At 43.3% G+C, this 19,525-nt stretch overlaps 2 protein-coding genes across 9 annotated transcripts in view; one reads left to right on the forward strand and one right to left on the reverse strand.

The window, feature by feature from the left end:
• Positions 1–651: 651 nt before the first annotated feature.
• On the reverse strand, positions 652–8,932 carry UTP18 (UTP18 small subunit processome component). The gene is made up of 14 exons (XM_042865312.1): positions 8,630–8,932; positions 8,389–8,516; positions 8,196–8,291; positions 7,599–7,678; positions 7,294–7,379; positions 6,605–6,730; positions 5,627–5,801; positions 5,223–5,323; positions 3,926–4,016; positions 3,499–3,622; positions 2,472–2,646; positions 1,916–2,058; positions 1,421–1,477; positions 652–786 (listed from the first exon to the last, which is right to left on the reverse strand). Exons 1-13 carry the CDS (start codon positions 8,930–8,932, stop codon positions 1,453–1,455), a joined length of 1,653 nt encoding a protein of 550 aa, XP_042721246.1. The 3' UTR covers positions 652–786; positions 1,421–1,452.
• Positions 8,933–9,565: 633 nt separating this feature from the next.
• The window catches only part of MBTD1 (mbt domain containing 1), a 28,042-nt gene continuing 18,082 nt past the window's right edge, over positions 9,566–19,525 (forward strand). The window contains exons 1-7 of one of the 8 annotated variants that reach the window (XM_042865069.1): positions 9,566–9,641; positions 10,477–10,627; positions 11,134–11,325; positions 16,504–16,705; positions 17,776–17,915; positions 18,868–18,982; positions 19,074–19,156. In XM_042865069.1, coding sequence (XP_042721003.1) covers positions 16,552–16,705; positions 17,776–17,915; positions 18,868–18,982; positions 19,074–19,156 — 492 coding nt within the window. In that variant the 5' untranslated portion in view covers positions 9,566–9,641; positions 10,477–10,627; positions 11,134–11,325; positions 16,504–16,551. The other 7 variants (XM_042865072.1, XM_042865071.1, XM_042865070.1 and 4 more) reach the window with 7 other exon arrangements.

The raw sequence follows: 19,525 nt of genomic DNA on the forward strand, positions 1-19,525 counted from the left end.
CACTGATGTACTAGTCACAATTTATTCTCAAATTTGAAATTTCACTAGCTATTCCTAGCAATTTATCTTATAAGAAGTGTCAAATTCAAGAAAAAGTGTCATCAGAGGCATCTTTGACATCAGAAGGAACCAATACTTGTAGCTTCACAGCAGTCCTTACTACATGGCCCTAATGAGATCAGGATTTCACAATTATTAAAAAAAAAAAAAAAATCAACCATGAGCAATACTCTGCTTAGCTTTCACAGAAAGAATGGGGTCCTCCCTGAGGAATTAAAACCATGGCTTAAACAGCTGGCTTTAATACATGAGACATTAAGCACAAACGATGGTGGTGTTGCTCCATCATCAGCTTCAGCTATCTTGGCCCACAAGCTGGAATACAAAACCTGTGCTGACAAGGTTTCACGTTACCTTTTTGCTCCTCTCATCAGTAAAACAATGCTTCCAGCCAGAAACATCCCATACACAGAGGAGAGCTGAGAGTTTAAACAAAACTGATTTTTTAGTATCAATACTGGAACACATCGTGTTCTCATAATAACTAAAGAGCATTTAAGCGTTTCTTGAAGACATTAACTTCATTACCAACCATCAAAATTCTGTTTAGTCATTTGCTTACACAAAGCATGGGAAAAAAGCTGAAAGAACTTGCCTGGAAATTTATCAGGTACATTTATTAAGAAAAAACATTCACAAATCACAGATGTTATATTAATATTCAACTTCCATTGCAAGTAGTTTGCTTGATTTTGGCAGCATACTTGTAGTTGCAGGTTACAGCACCTGGGGAAGGATCAGCACAGAGAATGTTGTTAGCATGCTCAGAACATTTACCTAGCACAACAGTTTACATAAGCTTAATGCACAGAAGATGAACCAGCTTTCAGTTTGAATGGGCTGAGCTTCCGACCTTTAACAGATTTTAGGTCAAGCAGCACTACTGTGTTTCTGACAAGGCCACAGGACATTCCAGTTTCCCATGAAAAGGCAAAAATCCTCACAAGCTGCACTTGAAATTTCACTTGTTTATGTAACCTACATTTTCAATCACACAGACCTGTGAACTCATGTAAGTGTGTCCACACAACAGGGCCAATTTAGGGCAGCTTACAGCTGTTTTTACCATCACTGCTCAGGAGTTTGTTTTTAATGCTTACAAGTTTTTAAAACAGCTGTCAACAGGACTGGGCACATTTGGTTGAATTACCAACCACCCTTAAGGGCATTATTAGAAAAGCTGAGCTAACAAACAAGCCTGTCCCTTGTAATGGACATTTTCTGTTAACAACCCAGACAATACCACTTCACTTTTACACACTGAGAACTTCTCGTTGCCACCTTTGATGAGGTGGAGGTAGCTGAACAAAAAGAAGAAATGCCAAGACAATCCTGTCAACAGCTTGAGTGCTACTTTTACCTGAGATGCTAGTCCATTGTCTCCTGTATCTTCTAGAAATCTGAATAATGTTTCAACCTGAAGAAAGAACATAGTTGAGACAGATATAAAGCCTCTCAATAACCTGCTGTAAACATAATACAACAAACAATAAATATTTAGTAGCACCGAGTATCTTCCAATAACCTACTACCACTCCTAATCTGAAACACAGTTGTAGTAAAAGCTCAAAAAGAAAACAAAACGGCAAAAACCATCCATTATCTGCTATTTCCTTCCTACTTCTATTCAGCAAGGAACAATAACACTTTTCACAGGCATGTCTGCAGTAATGCATAGTCAGTAATCAGAAAAAACAACTAGGTTCATTCTCCAGAGTGGGAACTCAGTGCCACGCTGTTAACTCATTGAGTAAAGATCAGATCAAGTGGTCAAATTTCACCATTTACAGTCATCTGCATCATCTTACTGAATATAAATGTTACCTGGGATTAAGCAACCAAACTTAGTACGTACCTATACAACAAAGCTTTGCCTTTGTTGTTTGCTATAGAGAAAAATCCACTTCTAGGAGAAAAGTCCATAGATTGAGTAAGATAAATTTGCTTTCTTCTAAATACTGGGAAGTTTGAGAATACAGTATATGATGGAATGTGTACCTATTAAGAAAGATATAGTTAGTCACATCAAGTAGGAAATACCCAGAATTTTGTCAAGGCTGGCAAAATTTCTTAGCAAGGAAAAGTCACCACCCAGAAAGACTGTTACAGTTAACAGATGCTGAAAATTAAGAATTGTTGCTAAGTTATTGTATTTGCAGCAACAAAACAAGAACATTTTAAAAAAGAGGAGAAAAAAAAAGAATCAAGTTAGACTACAAGGTTATCTTAAGAACTTTCTCCAAGGAAAAAACCATTTTCTGATGTAGGTACAGCAGCCCATACACATTCCAATCAAGCAAATTCTGTAGTGCATGCACCCACTCGGAATCAGTTTGACCACGTCAGCAGGATTGCACTCCATTTTTTAAAAGAAGACACAGTGTTACACTGAGAAAAGAAGCTGACCATACCAATTTGACAGCTTCATCAGCTTCATTGGAAGCCACAGCCAAGATTTCTGTGGTAGGATTGAAGGTCACGGACGTAGCAGAGGTAACGAGGTTCATTATGGCTTTAACTGGTTTAGGACGATTTTCCTTGAGACAAACATCAGTACTATACAAGTTCACAACTCCAGAAACTGAACTACAATGAGAAATTAACAAAATCCATATTGAGAAACAGCGTTTATGGTACACGTTAGCTTGTTATCTTAGCCAGTAGTCAACTTAAAGATCAGCAAGTAATTGCTTAGTGCTGTTTGTAACAATATTTTGAAGATTGTGTTTTGCTTCAGAGTTTGTATCAGGATTTAATAGAGAGGTTTGATGGGTGGGCTGAGGAACAGACTCTTAGTTGGTGATCCCTGGTACACCAATCTCTTACGTACAACAAATTCAAACCAGAGAGAGCTCAGTATCAGGGTCTGAAGTCATTTAAGGTTCTCGAAGTTTTTCCTAAGGAAATGCATACTGTACTTAAACATCAGGTAGTTGCAAGAACTGACACACTAGCTGCCAGCAACCATTAATTCAGAAATACTTTCAAGAAGTATTGAGGCTCTGTTGCTGCAACTGTTGGAGTCAAAACATCTTTACAAATGCTAACGTGCGCTCTCACAGCAATCAAATTAAGAGCACAGAAGAGAGTAAACTAGAAAGGTGGAAGAAATGAGGCCCCAAAATGACACTTTACTACAGAAGTTCACTCTGTGTGATTTCGGCTGCATAATTTCAAAATTAACTGCTAAAATCACTGCATGCCAACAGTAACATATTAAGAGCAATACCAGTATTCAGCATGTATGGTAACTGACATGTACATGGAACAAAATACATGATTGTCATAGAAACAGCAACATTCACCTATTCAGTTCTATTATAACTTTATTAAAACCAAACTCATTCTATCTTCCTACTCCACTCTTACCAAACACAAATTCTGAAGAGCTTCAAAATGAGACAGGAAGAAAGTATAACACCCAAGTTGTTCACTTACCCACACGCCACATACTGGTTATTTCTTGAAACAGCAATACACTTTCCTTCCAAAGAGCCCTCATCTTCAAATTTGTGTAGGCACTTCCTGCTTCTCACATCCCAAATGAAAACTTCACCTTCCTCTGTTTGCAGAATGAAAGAGAAGATTACAGAATTCTGCACACAAAACATACATTGATCTGTCAGAATTGTTAAAATACATTTCAGAAAGACAGCTGTAAACTTATATACAGCTATCAAATAAGGAGGTTTTGTCTGTTTTTAAAAAAAGAAGAGCACACTGGAACAGTTTATCGGTAATGATGGATCACCTGCTAGGATTTCTAGGTCAGACGAGGTCTAACTTTGTACAACACTGACTGATTTACAAAAACTTAAGCAATTTCAATGGAATTACAATTAGTACTATTAAACAGAGCACTTACTGGAATAGCTATATATTTTACTGCTGTCTGAAGTGAAAGCAGATGCAGTGGTTCTTCCATTTACCTTCATAGTGCTGATCAGTTCTTTTGTCTATAGGAGGAAATCAATAATGGTGACCAAATCTGCCATTTCCACCCTTCCTAGCCTGAGGTGTTCCTGAGTCTGTTTAAAGCACATCTCTAAAGCCTACACTGAAATATCTGTATATAAATTCAAGAAGGACCTCCAATTCTGTGCTATTTTGCCTGAAGTGGCAGCATTATCACACAACATAATGTCAGACAGCCAGCAGCTAAGAGAAGTCCTACATTACAAGAAAGGAACTGGTGTCCTTCAGCTTCATGTAATCACCTAAGCAAAGCATTTGCTTTGTTTGACACATGAGTGCAATGAGCACTCAGACCAAGACAATGCAGGTTAAGAGGTGTGATGAGGCACTTTACCACCCTCCTGTCTTAACAGGCAGCATTCAACAAATCCTTGATGCTTTCAGATGTGCTACTAAACGGTAAGGTCAGTAGGAAAGTTGCTTCCATACTCCTGTCCCACACAAACCTTAAGTCAGCCACAGTGGCTTGGCATTAAAAGCACAGATCAGCGTTTTCCGGAGCCCGCAGTGCAGCACACAAGCTCATGCTCAACCAATTTATTGTTACCCAGTTCAATAAATGCTCATTTGCTCCCTCACAGAGGGATCTCAATACAAAAGGGAACTGAAATTGTTTTAAAACTATTTTTCCTAGTTATTTCCAAGCTTGAAACAAGTGCAGCTGCCATTGTGTGGCATTTTAAAATGCAGATTAAAAAAATCTAGGTTCCTTATGAATCACAGCAGATGGAGTGATTCATGACCACGGTACACCAACACACACTAACATTATTCCCAAAAAAACAAGTCCTACATTCCTTCCACCCTCAGATTCCCATGCTCAGGCTATTGGTTTTGTCAGCACAGTGTTTGCACCATCAGTTGTAACACATCATTGACAAATGGCTTTTTCCAGTAATCCACCCTCCACCTTCTCCCCTCCCCAAAAGACACCACCAGAAAACTCTAGACTTTCTCCACCACCAGTCCCAAAAAGAACATCAAAGAAAGCTGTCTGACATCCCCAAGCCATTTTCCATAGTCACAGTTAGTTCATAGAGCAGCTCACTTTCAAAGGCTGTCACAGTACATCACATCCGTTTTAACTGAAAAGTTGCATTGCTTCTCAAATTAAATGGCAAGCAACCAGATTCAAAAGGAAAAGGGTTTCAGTTCCTTGGTACTACATGAATTATGGAAAAAGCTACCTTCATTGACAGCAAGTGGAGATATCCTGAAGTTCCAGTGAGAAGCATAAACAATCCATCTGGAGAGACTTCAAAGTTTTTGACAAATTTTTCCTCCATACCTTTAAAATGAGTGATACAGAACTTAATCTTGGTGAGATTTACTCACTTGCCTGAACTTCAGGCCTACAATGAACATAAGAAAGACCCGACTCCACCTTTTCACTTTTGTAATATACTAAAAGATAACATTACGGGTTAGACGTTACACAAAGTTGGGGTTATACCCAACAAACTAGAACATACCATAGTAAAACAATAGACATCACTACTTCCAAGAACTCATTTCCTTTAAAGCAAATCCATGTGCACTTGCTACTTTGGACAGCTTTAAATGCACTGAGACATTTAGATCACTAACTTACCTCTTACTTGGTGTACAGGGATAATACTTCCACCCATCATGTCATACACATAGAAGACTTTATGGTGAGTACCAGTGGCTATAACCTGCTCTCCATCAGCACTGAAACGAGCTTTATAGATTGGAAAACTCTCTAAATAGATGCTCTGTATTTTTGGATTCCTTATGCCGTCAACCTTAAAATAAAAATTAAAAGATTATAACATTAATGAACACATCAAATATTTTTACAGAGAAAAATTCTTACTGACTCACCAGTACAAGAGAGACAGTAAAAAGTGTACCCAGCTAAAAGCATTTATCTCTCCCTTCCCAATCTACAAACAGTCCACCTCTCACCCCTCACCCTGTAAATGAGGCTCTCCCAGACTTTCTGGACATATTTCAAACCCCTTCTCCTTACTGTCTTGCCCATGCTTTATTCAAATAAACTATAATTTCTAATATGCTGTTCCTGCAGCCTCACAGATGTCACACTCAGCTTGTGCCTTTGACCACTTCACTCATACTACGCCACATCAAACTCCTAATAGAGCTGGGCTCTTCAGTCTTCACAGGAACACAAAAGAAGTATCTGAGGATATGAAACTTCCTCCTACAACACAGCCGTTCCAACCCCCCCAAGGATTCTGAGCAATATTGTAGCTGTAAACATAAGCAGAGTGCTCCTCACAATGTAGTGTTCGCAAACTAATTAAAAATAAGAAACACAACCTCAATATTCCTTATTACTCTTCAGCTACAGATGATGAAACTACTTTGCCTATATTTTGCAGATAGTTGGTATGAAGACAGGGAAATCTTCCAAGAAAACTCCAAGCTAATTCCATTCTAACCATAGATATTACAAGCCTTGTGTGCAAACCGTCAGAGGAACAGTGATAAGAAAGTCTATCTTGCCAAGGTATTTCCAGTACATTTATCAGAGGAGTATTCCATTTAAGAACACATTCACAAAGTGTGAGTTAAAGTTCTTCACCTGAAAGAGTGACACTGATCGATCGCGGCCAGCAGTCAGAACAACTTGAGCAGATGGATGGAACTGCACAGTTGACAGTTTTCCATCAGCAAGACGCTCCTGATTAGCAGGCAAGCAGCTCTTCATCTACAACACAGATCAAGCAAAAAGAACAAAATAACAGGTTACACATTTAGTTATGCTGATGCCTACAATGACTTTTCAACAGTTTGACACCAGCAGGACAAACAAAATAAGTTTGCTAAGTTGCTTCAGTACAGCAGGGTAGGCATAAAACTGGTCAGTCTGTTGATGAAGTCAGAAGGAAGGCTAGCTGAGACTACTTGCACTCCTGCTCATCTGAAATAGCTGTAAAGGAGGTACTGTAAGAAACACTCATCTGAGGGCTCCCTTCAAGAACCACTTCATCACCCAGGCATGGGAGAACTTCATCTTCCCCCCAGAGACTGAAATCCTACTCCAAAGTGCTATTTAAGAGTACATTAAATAATTCCTTTGTCAATACATCTCTATTTGTTTCATGCCTTATAACATGAACTACCCACTTTCTCTAAAGCATTAATATCTAAACGTTACAATTACAGGAACAGACATTCATGTAAGAGCTCATTTTACTGCATGAACAGCAATAATGAAATCAAAGCACGTTCACAGACCAAACTAAGGTGCAGTTATAGGCTTCCCTTTACCTCCAAAATACCCCTTGGTAGAGATTCTGAGCTTGATATGAAATTGCCAGTTCTGCACAGCAGATCGTCATCTTCATCGCTGCCACCTAATTAAAAACAGAGCACACTGGAATAGGGAGCTTAATGAACTCCCTACAGGAACAATGATAAGAAAAAAAAAAAAACCACACCAAAAGAAAGAATAAGGCTGACCATCCAGCTTTTTTCACACAAAGACTTATCAAACCCCCGAAACAAGTCTTTTTTCCACAAGTTGAATAGACAAACACAGCAAGTCGCATTAGAGCAGTAAAAGGTTTCTTTACTATCACTTGCAGCTTGCTTGGATTTCTTCCTGCTTTCTCTATCAGCCCATGCAGGAACTCCTCCCATAGCTCGCTGAAATCTAGCAAGAGAAGAGGAAGGGGAGAGAAGAAAGGAACACCTTGTTTAACAAAGTCATTTCTTTCTACCCAGTAGGCACTTACAAGAGATTGCTACATTTCTGCAAGACGACTCCCACTTCTTTAAGCAATGCACTCCACAGCCAGGCAACCCCAGCAGATCTGAATTTTTACTACAGCATCCAACTCTATCCATGCTTCAGTCACTCTTATGTATCAAATTAACATCTTTCATCATCCTACTAAAAAACAGCATGTCACCTCAGATGTCTTATGGAATAATTTCTAATTAGCAAACAAGCATTAAGTCGATTAAAAAAAAAATCAAATAACAATATTACTCCAGATTGAAAGATTCCATAAACGCTGTAAGAAGCACTAACTGAACAGTGCCTCCGAGTGCAAGAACAGCTCCAGGACTGAAGCAGTTAGGGGGAAAAAGACAAAAGGGACTCAGAACGCCGTGTGCATCCATAGACATCTTAGCACAGTCTACCACAAAAGCGTCAATGAACTTACTGCTCTTCAAGTCTTGCTTTTAGCTTTTTCTTAGTAAGTATCTTCTCGGCATCGCTTTTCATCAGCTCCCTCCTGTATCTGTGGGTCATGTCAACCCTAGAGCGAGAACACAACAGCCTCACAGCTCATTGCAGTGAAAGCCGTCCGCAGCCGCTCCGACGCGGCCGACCGCCGCCGCGTGCCCTGCGCGCACCTTTCCTCGGCTTCATCGTCTTCATCCACCCAGGCGGGCCTTTTAGACGGGAATCCCCCTGTGACTTCGTTCTCCGACTCCGAATGGCTGGAGCGGCCCGGCTGTGCCCCGCTCCGCGCGGCGCTCGTCTGAAACGCATCGGGACGGACGCTGAGCGCGGGGCGGGCCGCTCACCTCCCGCAGGGGAACCGGGGCCGCGCCGCCCCGCAGCGCCAAAGCCGCCGCCCCGTCCGAGCCGTACCTGCGGGCCGGCCAGGCGCTGCAACAGCTCGGCCTCCTCCGCGACAAGGCTGTCGCCGAACACCAGCTCCTCTAGCTCTCGCTCAGCGGCCGTAGCGCCGGAGATGGCTCGCAAGTGCCGGGCACGGCGCGACGCTTCCTCCGCCGCCACCGCTGCCGCCTCCATCTCCTTGGCGCGCGGCCGTGCCCGCTTCACCATCTTCTTCTTATTCTTATTACTATTCTTCTTGGCCGCCAGCTTCAGCTCCGCCGGCCGCCGCCGGGCCGCAGCCAGAACCCCCGGGGCCGCCGCCGCCGCGCGCATCGCTACCGCAGAGCCGCCGGAACCGGAAATGTGGCCGAGCGTCCACGCGGCCGCGCTCGTGCCCGCCCCTCTCCCGATTGGAGGCCGCCGCCCCGCCCCGCACCACGTGAGCCGGGAGCTTCCCCTGTCCGCACGAACCGTCACGTGACCTCCTTTCTTCGCCTTATTTCCTTCCTCCCCTTCTCCCATTCCGCGTTCCACGTGACTTGGCGCTCTCTATTCCGCACGGGTGGAGGGGGGGCGTCCTCTACCTCACGTGACGCCGAGCTGCCTTCAGCCGAGACCCAGCAGCCCCTTCCCTTGTCGCGCCGTCCGTTACAAAGCAAAACAGCTCCTAGCGGGGCTGCCGCCCCCGTTCGGCCCGTTTCGTGCCGCCGAGCCGCCCCATCCCCCGATGGCTTCCCCCCGAGGTGGGTACGGCGAGCGAGGAGCCCCGAGCGGCGCGGAGCCCAATGAGGGCGCGCGGGGGGCCGGGCGCCGCGCCTGCGCAGAGCGGCGATGCTCGTGTTGTTGATGTCCCGGCGCACGGAGCGGGGCTCCTTTCTCTTAGGGAGACTCTGAACTTTGCGGGCCGCCTCCCGTCCCGCCGGGCCCGGCCCCTCGCAGGGGGAGGCGGCGGGCGGAGGGGGCCGAGCCGAGGGGAGGGGGCAGAGGCGGCGGCTGGGCGTCTCCTGCCCGCGAGGGCCTGATGGAAAACACAAAGGAGCCGGTGAGTGCCGCTGGGCTCCGGGGCGGGCGGAGGGGCTGCCGGGGCGGGACGGGCCCCCAGGGGCGGGCGGGGGCTGCGCCTCCCTCGGCCGCGCGGGCGGGGAGCTGTGCCGGGGCGCTGCACCGGGGCGCGGGGGTGGCTCCGCTCCGCCGATCCCGGGCCGGGGCGGCCCTGACAGCCCACGCGTGGGGCGGCCCCGGGCTCTTTGTGCCGTGCTGTCCCGCGGCGCCGGCCCTTCTCGGAGCGAGAAGTTTCGGGGCAGCCCTGGCGCGGCGTCGCCCTGCCGGAGCGGCGTTCCCGTATCCTTCCTGCCGAGTTAAAGCCCCGGCCGCCGCTGCCGCCTTCCAGCCCGAGCTCAGCGCTCCGGAACGCGCACGGTCTGCTCTTCCCGGGGCCGTTCGTCGCGCTTCGCTTCCCGGCGCGGGCGGCGATCCCCGCTCGGGCCGTTGCCGCGCCGTATCCCGGAGCGGCGGCTCTGCGGAGCGTCCCGCTGCACGGCGCTGCTTCATGGGAGAGAACGGTACCCGTAACGCCGCTGTTCCCTTTAAGGCTCTGAAAGCTGTGGGGCGGTTTTCTGTCTTTTTTTTAAAAAAAATAAAAAAATAAAAAAAAAAAAAAAAACGAAAGTTTTGCGTGTTCGAGGGGCTGCGCTCAGTTACTGCTTGGTTACGTTTGTTCATAACGGTCCGGTTTTAACTTGCACGGAACGGAATGAAAAGGTTAAAGGAGATCCTAATCGGGACCTTTAAACGGGGACCAAAACAATGCAGTCGTTACGAGATCCGTGGGACTTAACAGATGTAGGCAGTAATCTGTGCTTGTTACTTCTGCCTAGGGATCGCTTTGAGGAAGTGTGTAACGTAAGCCGCAGGGAGGCACAGCAGAGGTGTATGCTTTCCTGGGTGGAAGTTGTTGTTGATGCATGGTTTGGCTCTTGTTCCCGAGAGTGCGGAGACCTGTGAGCGCACAAGGATTGTAGGCTGAAAGTAAGGATTATCTTCATTGTCGTTCCCTAAAGAGTTAAATAGCTGTGGTGATAACAGTAACTCGGGGGAAAGGAAATCCCACGCTGGCCTTCCTTTCTCTTGCCTTTTAAAACCTGATGTAATTTCACAACGTTCTCGATACCTTCTGCAAACTGCTGCAGCACACCTTCGTTTCTCAGGTAAGTTGGTGCACATTGGACTTGTGGTATTTTCCTGAATCTGCCCCTAAGCACGCAGGAGGAATTCAGGTGTAGCAAATCTTGGCCTGGGGTCGGAGTTATTTTACTGTTGTTTTGTTATTGTTTATAATGTTAACAGAATTGTTTGAACCAAGTATTTGCCTTCTAGACTCTGCCTCTTCCAGGTGCTCCTATGTGTAAGGGCTTTGTAAAAACATGATGAAGTTTTTAACGTAAACACATTTTATTCAAATGAAAATATTTCAGATATTTACATCACCCCCACCCCTCCAAGTTGCCTGCTAATTTGATATATTTTTTTGTAAGAGTCTCCCCTCTTCTCGTGTGAAACCCCCCGGGGAAGAGGCTATGGACAAAACCATTGGCAAACAGCAGAAACTGGCTTCAGACAAAATGCTGTCATACGTAGCAAATGAAGAGACAGGAAAAAACATTTCTGTAATTTTCCAGCTGAGATTTTACTTGTAATAGGAGTGGAAGGCACATTTCCCGATAGAGGTGAGTTGCTTATATATAAAAAACTAAGTTTGGCTGGTTCTGATTTCCAGGAATCCCAAGATGTTTAGCTTTGGGGTTTTTTGTTTGTTTGTTTTTCATGAAAGCTGAAAGTATATTTTCTTTAAATCGGTACCATGTTGGAGTTTTTCTTCTTTGCCATGCTATGAGGCTCATGCAGGGCTTCAGTTCTGCAGGCGGTGGCCTGGTGTTTCTGCACAGGGTGGTTCTGGCCAGCTTAAGTTCAGAAGAGTTGCAATCAACGAGTTTTTTGTTCTTGGTGCATTAATGCTGACATCCAGAGCCAAAACCACACTCGTGGCATAAAACATTAATGAACTTTCAAATACAAAACTATTGTATCAAAAATTAACACCGACTTTGAAGTACACTATTGGAAAAGCATGCTTTGTTAAGGTTATGTGATTAAAGTAAATGTTCTGTCAGACACCCGTGGCTGGAAGTTGGTGGTCGCCTTGTGACTTCTGTCCTGTTTCTGTGAGCGCTGAGTGTAGAAACTGGTGCCTCTCTGCATGAGGTGCTGGGACACGTTGGTTGAGCTGCAGTTCTTGTATTTCTAAACTGCTGTCTTAGTGAATTTAAGCACCAAGCTGATTGAATAGTAGTGACTGCCCATTTGAGCAGGCTGAAACGTTTCTCTGATGGTTTTATACCAACTGCCTTTGGTCAGGATGTGCTGATTAGGAGGCACAGTTTGGCTGCTTGATAATACGGGGTATTTTCTGTTGCAAGTTTTCACCTCTGAAATGCTTTCTCTTAAGTGTTGCCAACACTTGAGCATAGTTTTCATTGATATACTAAAATAATTTCCCAAGCATTTCATGCCCAGCTAAGGTTAAATTGTTTTATTTTGCAACTTGGCCACGCAGTGTACATCCTTTGTGACCAACCTTTCATGCTGGAAGAGCAGTTATTTTCAGGGAGCTATGATGTGATGACCAAATTCAGCTGTGTATGCTAAAGGAGTGAGAAAGTGGCTGTTAATCGTATTTGTTTGGAGTTGCCTTCCAGCTTTTTGGAAAACCGGTTTCCTTAACGATATTCTTTTATCATACCATTTGCCTTGTGTAATGGTTAATTAAGAATATTTCTTAAAAATACATTGCTGCCAAGTGCTCACAAGGGGGAGAGGAAGAACAGGAAAATGGGAAGTTGGGCGGAATAAGAAAGCAGTTCTTAAAAGTTCCTCTCTCCACCCATCTCTTCAGTAAAAAGAGCCATGCAAGAAATCCCCTAAACAACTAGTGACCCAGGCTTTTATTTGCCAGTCTCACTTACCTCGATTTTGTATCGCTCTAAAAATCCTTCCTATTGAGGAGCTGGTAATCTGACTAGGAAAATGAGCCTTGCCCAGTATGCACAGAAGTTTGGCCTGTTCTGTGTGCATACGCCTTGCTTCTGCTTAATGAGTGGTGCTTATCGTGAGGTGGAACAGCTGCTGTTCTGCTGCTGGCCACTTACACAGCTGTAAGCTCTGCAGCGAGCCAGGCTCCTTCTCAGTGTTTTGCGGGGAGGCGAAGATCTATATAAAATCTATTTCAGTTTTAAATAAATGCTAACCCTAATGTGGCTTTTCATGCTAAATCCAGCTCCTGGCAGCAGGCGGTTTTTGTCATTATGCATGTATTGTGAAATGCATGGGTTGATCGTAGGGTTGTAATTGTTAAATTGATAATTCAATCTATTATTTCTGTCTCCGATAGCCAAAAACAAATTCTGGGAGAGTCACCACCTAATGTTGGTCATAGAAGTGTGTGAATGTGAAAACTACGCATAATCCATCCCTGCTGTACCCATGGTAGCCCGCGGTTCTGTGGTCACAACAGGACGCTTTGGTGCAGTAACAGTTGTGATGGGTTTGGGGATGCAGGGCTGCGTTTTTGTGCAGAGGCCGTGCAGGTGCCACAGTTGGGCACTGTCAGCTGATGGCATTGCTGCTGCTCATCGCTGGCAGGAGCTGCAAGCTGCTGCTGTGGCTGAAGCAGCAACTTGTCCTTAGTTGTGGTTCTGCTTGAGGCAGATGTCGGCCTTTGTGTAAGGTCGTGATTTTTGACCTGTGAGTCCAGAGTTGTAACCCAATTGTTTTCTGTTTCAGGCATTAGACAGGGCTTACAAAAGAGTAGGACTGCTGAGATCTGCAGGGAGGGCTATCAGAGGTTCCATGCATCACTCGCTTGTTTCTACAAATGCTGTCTCAACATGGGCCGAAAAGAATCTTACTGGTGTTTATTATCAAAATAGAAATATTTTGATCTGCTCTAGCAAAATTCCAGCGAAGGTATTTGTGTATTTTCTGCCCTGACTTTCACCTGCCTTTGTGAACAAAGCAGTTTGTATTTTTGTACTGAAAATCTGAACCTTTTCCAAGTTGCACAAAATGCAGTTTGAGCAAATTTCCCAAGAATTAAAATCCAAATAATAGTTATAAATTAACACTAGGAACATCCTATGTAAATTGTCTGGCAAACATGCTCATCTTCTGGCAAGCACTCAGATAAAAATGTTTTATAAAAACTAGAGGGTTATTTTACACATTTACATATTTGAGTTGCTCATAACTTCAGCTGGGACAATGTGACTAAATGTAAAGTGAAGGAAAGGTGATGTGCGAGACTTCCTCGGTTTAGATAAGCTAAACAAACTCTTGATGAGTTGGAGACTTTGGAGCCTCTATAATGCTGAAGGATGATTTTTCTCTTTTGAGTCTGTAATTTCCTACAGAAAGCAGAAATATTTTCTTTCTCATCTATGGATATTTTGGCAAAGAGCCTTGGCAGTGCTGCTGAGATTCTAAATCTGTGATAAAGGAAGAAAAAAAGTAAGAGCCAACATATTGTCATGGTATCTGTGACTGTGATCTTGAGCCATGCTTCAGCCTGACTCCTTTGTGTGCCAGTGGAGCTTCAGCCTGCCTTCAGCTTTCTGCTGCTTCTTCCTGTGCAGGGAGAGCGGTGCTGGGAGGGCAATGTCTGCTGTGCCCTTGGGAATGGGAGGACTGGGACTGGGCTGTTTCTCTTCATTCTTGTGAGATGTGGCAGCACTTCAGGCCTCTACCAATGGAGTTCTGGGTGAAGCCGAGCTGCTGTGTAGGCCTGAGGTCTTTGGTCTGGAAGGGAAGAGCAGTGTGCTGGGGCTGCTTGGTGCTGCACCGCCAGGAGGGGCTTCCAGTCCTCCTTTATGTGGGTCCAGGCCCTGGTCCCTGAGGGAAATCCAGTCAGCTGCTGTGTGTGGGTGATGGGGGGCAGCACGCTGTTCTGCTGTGAGTAGTTAGTATGGCACTGCAATTTATTTCCTAGGCTGTGGTCACTGAAGGTAAAACACTCTGAGGCACTACAGAGTTTGTGACGAGGTCTTCATGTTCTCATGTGTGAATTGCTGACACTTTGCAGAACTCCGTATCCATGGCAATGTGTTCAGCTTCTGTCTTCATCTGCACACACGTGCACAACGGAGCCAGCATCTTGCTGGTACCAGCAGTGCTGTGCAGGTACGGCTCGTTCCTGGCACAGGTCAGGGCTGGGTTTTGTTCTGCCTTCCCCCAGTGTTCCTTTAATGATTGCAATTGCTGTCCTGCCTACTTCAGGAATAGAGGTCATGTCATGCCCTGCCCCAAGTTTTGATTTGTTTTAGTGTAATTTTATATGGTTGGCTATGGGGTGTGTGCACAATTAACACTGTGCCGATTTCTTAACGTTTCAGAGCTGTTCTTAGTGTTTACAGGTGTTTGCTTTGTTGCATAACCTTTTACTGTTTGCGCTTTTTTTTGTAGTCGGATGCTAGGATTGGGTCTGTGTAGGAATCAGTTCTCTCTCTTAACTATAAGGAAAGTCTTCTGAAATAAGATTTAGATTGAAAAGGAGAATAGAGAATGTTATAATAAAGTGATAATGTGGCACAGGAAGGCTCGGGTGAGACGTAACAATAGAGATGTTCAAATGATACTCTCCAGGAAGGGGATTTAGGGAATTATTGTGATGAAGTCTTAAAGCTATGAATCCAAATGCACTTTAAGAACAAGTCCAATCATATTTTCTGTCTATCTACGGTTTTGAGATAAAACTTACTCCTGGGTTTGAAGGGAGAGGGAAGTAGAGGCACAGGCTTTCTTATTTATTTCTTCTTGCTGTACTATGTTCTCTTAACTTGTGCTTGCATTGTAGTATGTCTTTTCTTGCTTTATTAATGCCTCTCAACCTTTGTAGGTATGGTTAAGAATAATAGAAATACTTTGAGATTTCCTTTTTTAGCTTAATGAGAGCAGCTCGCTTATGTAGCAGTAGGCTCATGTCAAGTGGCAATAAAGGTAAAAATGTTCCTGTATTAAAAAGCATTTATTGGATATCCATTTAAAAAAAAAAAAGTTAATCTGTTGCTTGTCGTCTTCTTTATTGTCTTTGGAAAGTGCTCAGCTGCTGGGCATTTTTCAGAGCAGTGTTTGCACTCGACCTCAGGTTTTTCATTGCCACTGCCACGTACAGAAACCTGTTACATAATAGAGTTTTCCTACAAATTAGTCACCTTTCTATCTTTTAGCATTTATACAGACCCTATTGCCATAGTAACTGAGCTCCTCATAATTGTTAACGTATTAATCCTCAGAACACCCCTGTGAGGTGGAAAAGTGTTTCTGCTTTGCACGTGAGCAGCCGAATCCTGAAGAAGCTGAGAGCTGGATCCCCAGCACTGTGAGCCACTGATGGCCCAGAGCAGCTCAGCTCCATTCCTGGAGAGCAGTGCCCTCCTCGCTGCACTGTTTTCTCTGCTGAGCTTTCTCAAATGAATGAATTCTACAGAAATTGGCTGCAGCCATCTGGAATGTGTTCATTTGCATATAAGATGCGTGGCTGTCATTGATCAGAACATCAGGATTAATGATCTCTGGAGAAACCAAGGAAAAAATGTATGGACTGCTACTGTGTATTCTCAGTGGACTGAGCTTGTTTTGTTTATACCAATACCAAATGTTGCCTGGTTTTGACTCTACTAACTTGATTTGTAATACGTGCTGATATTTATATGCCGATAGGGCAGTTTGTAGTGTATCTCCATTTGAGGGCTGACCTTTAATTTTTAAGTTTGCTGTTGAAATAGCTGTGTTCACGATGCTCTGGTGCTCTTTTTGTTTGCTTTCATTATTTGCTTTTTTTTTTTAATTTTTAGACAGATCATCTTTCACAAACAGAAAGGAAGAGACGTGATTCATTCGGGATGTTTGACGGCTATGACAGTTGTAGTGAGGACACCAGCAGCAGCTCCAGTTCAGATGAGAGTGAAGAAGAGGTTTCTCCTTTGCCATCCAGTCTCCCAATCATAAAGAACAATGGACAGGTCTATACTTATCCAGATGGTAAATCTGGCATGGGTGAGTATGTGGTGTGTGAGTACAAACACTGATGCTGCTTTTTCTGCCCGCACTGTGTTTTGTGGGGTTCCACACCCAACTGTTGGTCGCCTTGAAAATGGACCAATGCAGTGGATTTCTTGATTTTGCCAGACTGAAATATGATAAAATTTGAATCCTGCTATCAGGAAAGCACTATATGAATACCCTCCCTATCTAGTGTATATTATGTATAATACACACACTTGTTCTCATGCGTGTTGTTTTTGTTCTTTGAGCTTTGTTGAAAATGTCATTGTGCTCTCTTACACAAAAGCATATTGTCTCTTTTTGTGTGTGTTTACAATATAGAAAAATATTTCTTATACTAGAAAAAAAAAAAACCCTTCATTCCCACTACTTTATAATTCTCGTCAGTGTGTATGTATTCACTACTGACTAGCTGTGGTATACAGCAAAAAATAAAAGATTGGAGGGACAGAGAGATTGCTTTAGCCCTTGGGGGGAAAATATTTTGGCCTGGTTACTGGTTCCCTCTGGGTAGAATCTTGGTATGTCTTGCTAGGGTGAGTTGGTCTCAAACTCTTACTGAGCATGGAAGAACTTAGTGCACTGTGCCATCAACCTCTAAAGCATATGACTCCAGCTATAGGTGAAACTATTGGTAGGCAAAGGTACTTTAGATGTATTCCAATTTTAAGATTAAAGAAAAACATCTGGTTTTATTTGTTTGCAAGTGTTAAATATTTAGAGAAAAACTGGAACTGGTTGGCTCTGATTTGAAGTAGGCATTTTCTTGAGAGCCATTAAGACACAAATTGGACTTGGGTTGATGATTGACTTCAGTGGTAAAACTGGTAGGCAGGAAAGTGGAGATGCAATTCTGCCTGTGAGCCTGGGCTTCTTACCGTATCACCGATGGTGGTGGCGGTTGTCTTTTAGTTGGCTTTTGGTGCAGATCTGCTCAGGGTAAAGCTGTAAGAAATTGATTTGATGGTGCCACCTACAGGACCTTCGTCACGCTGTCTTTGTTCAGAATTTTTAGGGGTTTTTCTTAGACTCTTAACGTGTTGTTTCTCTCCTCTGATTAGCTACGTGCGAGATGTGTGGAATGGTTGGTGTCCGTGATGCCTTTTACTCTAAAACAAAACGTTTCTGCAGTGTATCATGCTCTAGAAGCTATTCATCCAACTCCAAGAAGGCCAGCATTCTGGCCAGACTTCAGGTAGCGGTACAGACACCATTTTCTTTATATACTTATTGCTGTCTGTGTCTGTAAAATGTGCATGTTTGTAAAACGGCTGTGATGCTTTGAAAGAACTAAGTCAAAGTTCTTAATGTAGTAAAATTCTCTCATGATTTTGTAAGACAGAACTCAAAGCTGTATCACTGATCACACATTACCTTGCTGAGCAGAGCAAATTCCACCCAATTTTGACTCCTTATTTCATTTCTGCTGCAGTGCCCCACTTTCACCTGCAATGAAAAGATCAGAAAAAACTTTCAACCTACATATGTATGATTTGAAAATCCATGCATGTCATCCCCAGGATGCTTTCTGGCTTTACGGAGCATAAAGGTTTATTTGGCACTGCTGGTTTGCTTTTGAGGGTTTTCTTAACTATGCTGATAGATGAAATGAGGTTTGATCTGTTCACTTAGGATATGAAGCAAATAATCGTGAGAATGTTTATGTAACATTTAATAAAAAGAATATCATTATATCCTATCTCATGTTCCATTGCATATGCAACATGCCAGGAAATTGCATTGGTATAAATCAGAATTAAAAAGAAAAATCTTCCTTCTAACCTGCTTTCAAAAGATTTTATTTTGTTTTTCAGGTAGAGCAGTGAGTCTGTATGCTCTTTACATTGGAGTACTCTTAGAGAAGTAAATTTTTGGAGACTGTTTTGCTGCTGATTTTTAATCATCTTCCATATTATATATATAGTTTTGTGTTTCTTGATCAACTCCATTCTGTGCTGTGCCAATTTTAGTTGAATCTTCTGGAAAAAAAATATTTGATAGATTATTTTTCAGTTATTTTAGTGGCAGCTGTTTGTTTCTCAGTGATTTTTTTTGTTTGCTTTTCAATAGTTTTGTCAGGCATAAGGACATCCTTCTGCTGGGAGTTTGGGAAGGTTTTATTTACTTATGGTTTTTTTGTTTGTTTGTTTTAGGGCAAACCTCCAACAAAGAAGGCTAAAGTTCTACAAAAACAGCCACTGGTGGCTAAATTAGCAGCCTATGCTCAGTACCAAGCAACTTTACAAAACCAGGCAAAGACTAAAGCAGGTATGGTCAAATAAAAGAGCTGAAACACTTCTGATAATACAAAATAGGTTTCACTGGCAGTTTCCTAAATGCAGTAACTTTCTCTCAGCAGCTGTCCCCGTGGAAGGCTTCAGCTGGGGTAGCTACATCAATAGCAATAGCTTTACAGCGGCTCCTGTCACTTGTTTTAAACACGTAAGTACTTCTTCAGTGCATTGTCCTTTTGTGTGCATGTCTGTATCAGAGAGAGGATCCACCTTAATTCTTGAATTCATTTTCACAAAACGCATCTTAAACGTTTTAAAGCTTCACACTGAAACTTTTATTGTAAACTCTGCTAGTATGACTATCATTTAAATACAAACCTATGTTTCTGTTTGTTCTTTAAACCATTCTGAATGCTGTGAGTTACTCTCATCGTGCTTGCTTTCATAAATATAGGATGAGTCTCAAATGCTTCTGATACTATTTTTTTTTTTCCTCACTTCAGGGCACAAAAGCATGGAGTACAGTGTTAGGGTATCACACAACCAGGTCACACAATGCTGTATAGTTACAAAATGC

The sequence above is a fragment of the Lagopus leucura genome, unplaced genomic scaffold (assembly GCF_019238085.1).
Source record: "Lagopus leucura isolate 7727_CA_CO unplaced genomic scaffold, USGS_WTPT01 Super-Scaffold_797, whole genome shotgun sequence".
Classification (NCBI taxonomy): domain Eukaryota; kingdom Metazoa; phylum Chordata; class Aves; order Galliformes; family Phasianidae; genus Lagopus; species Lagopus leucura.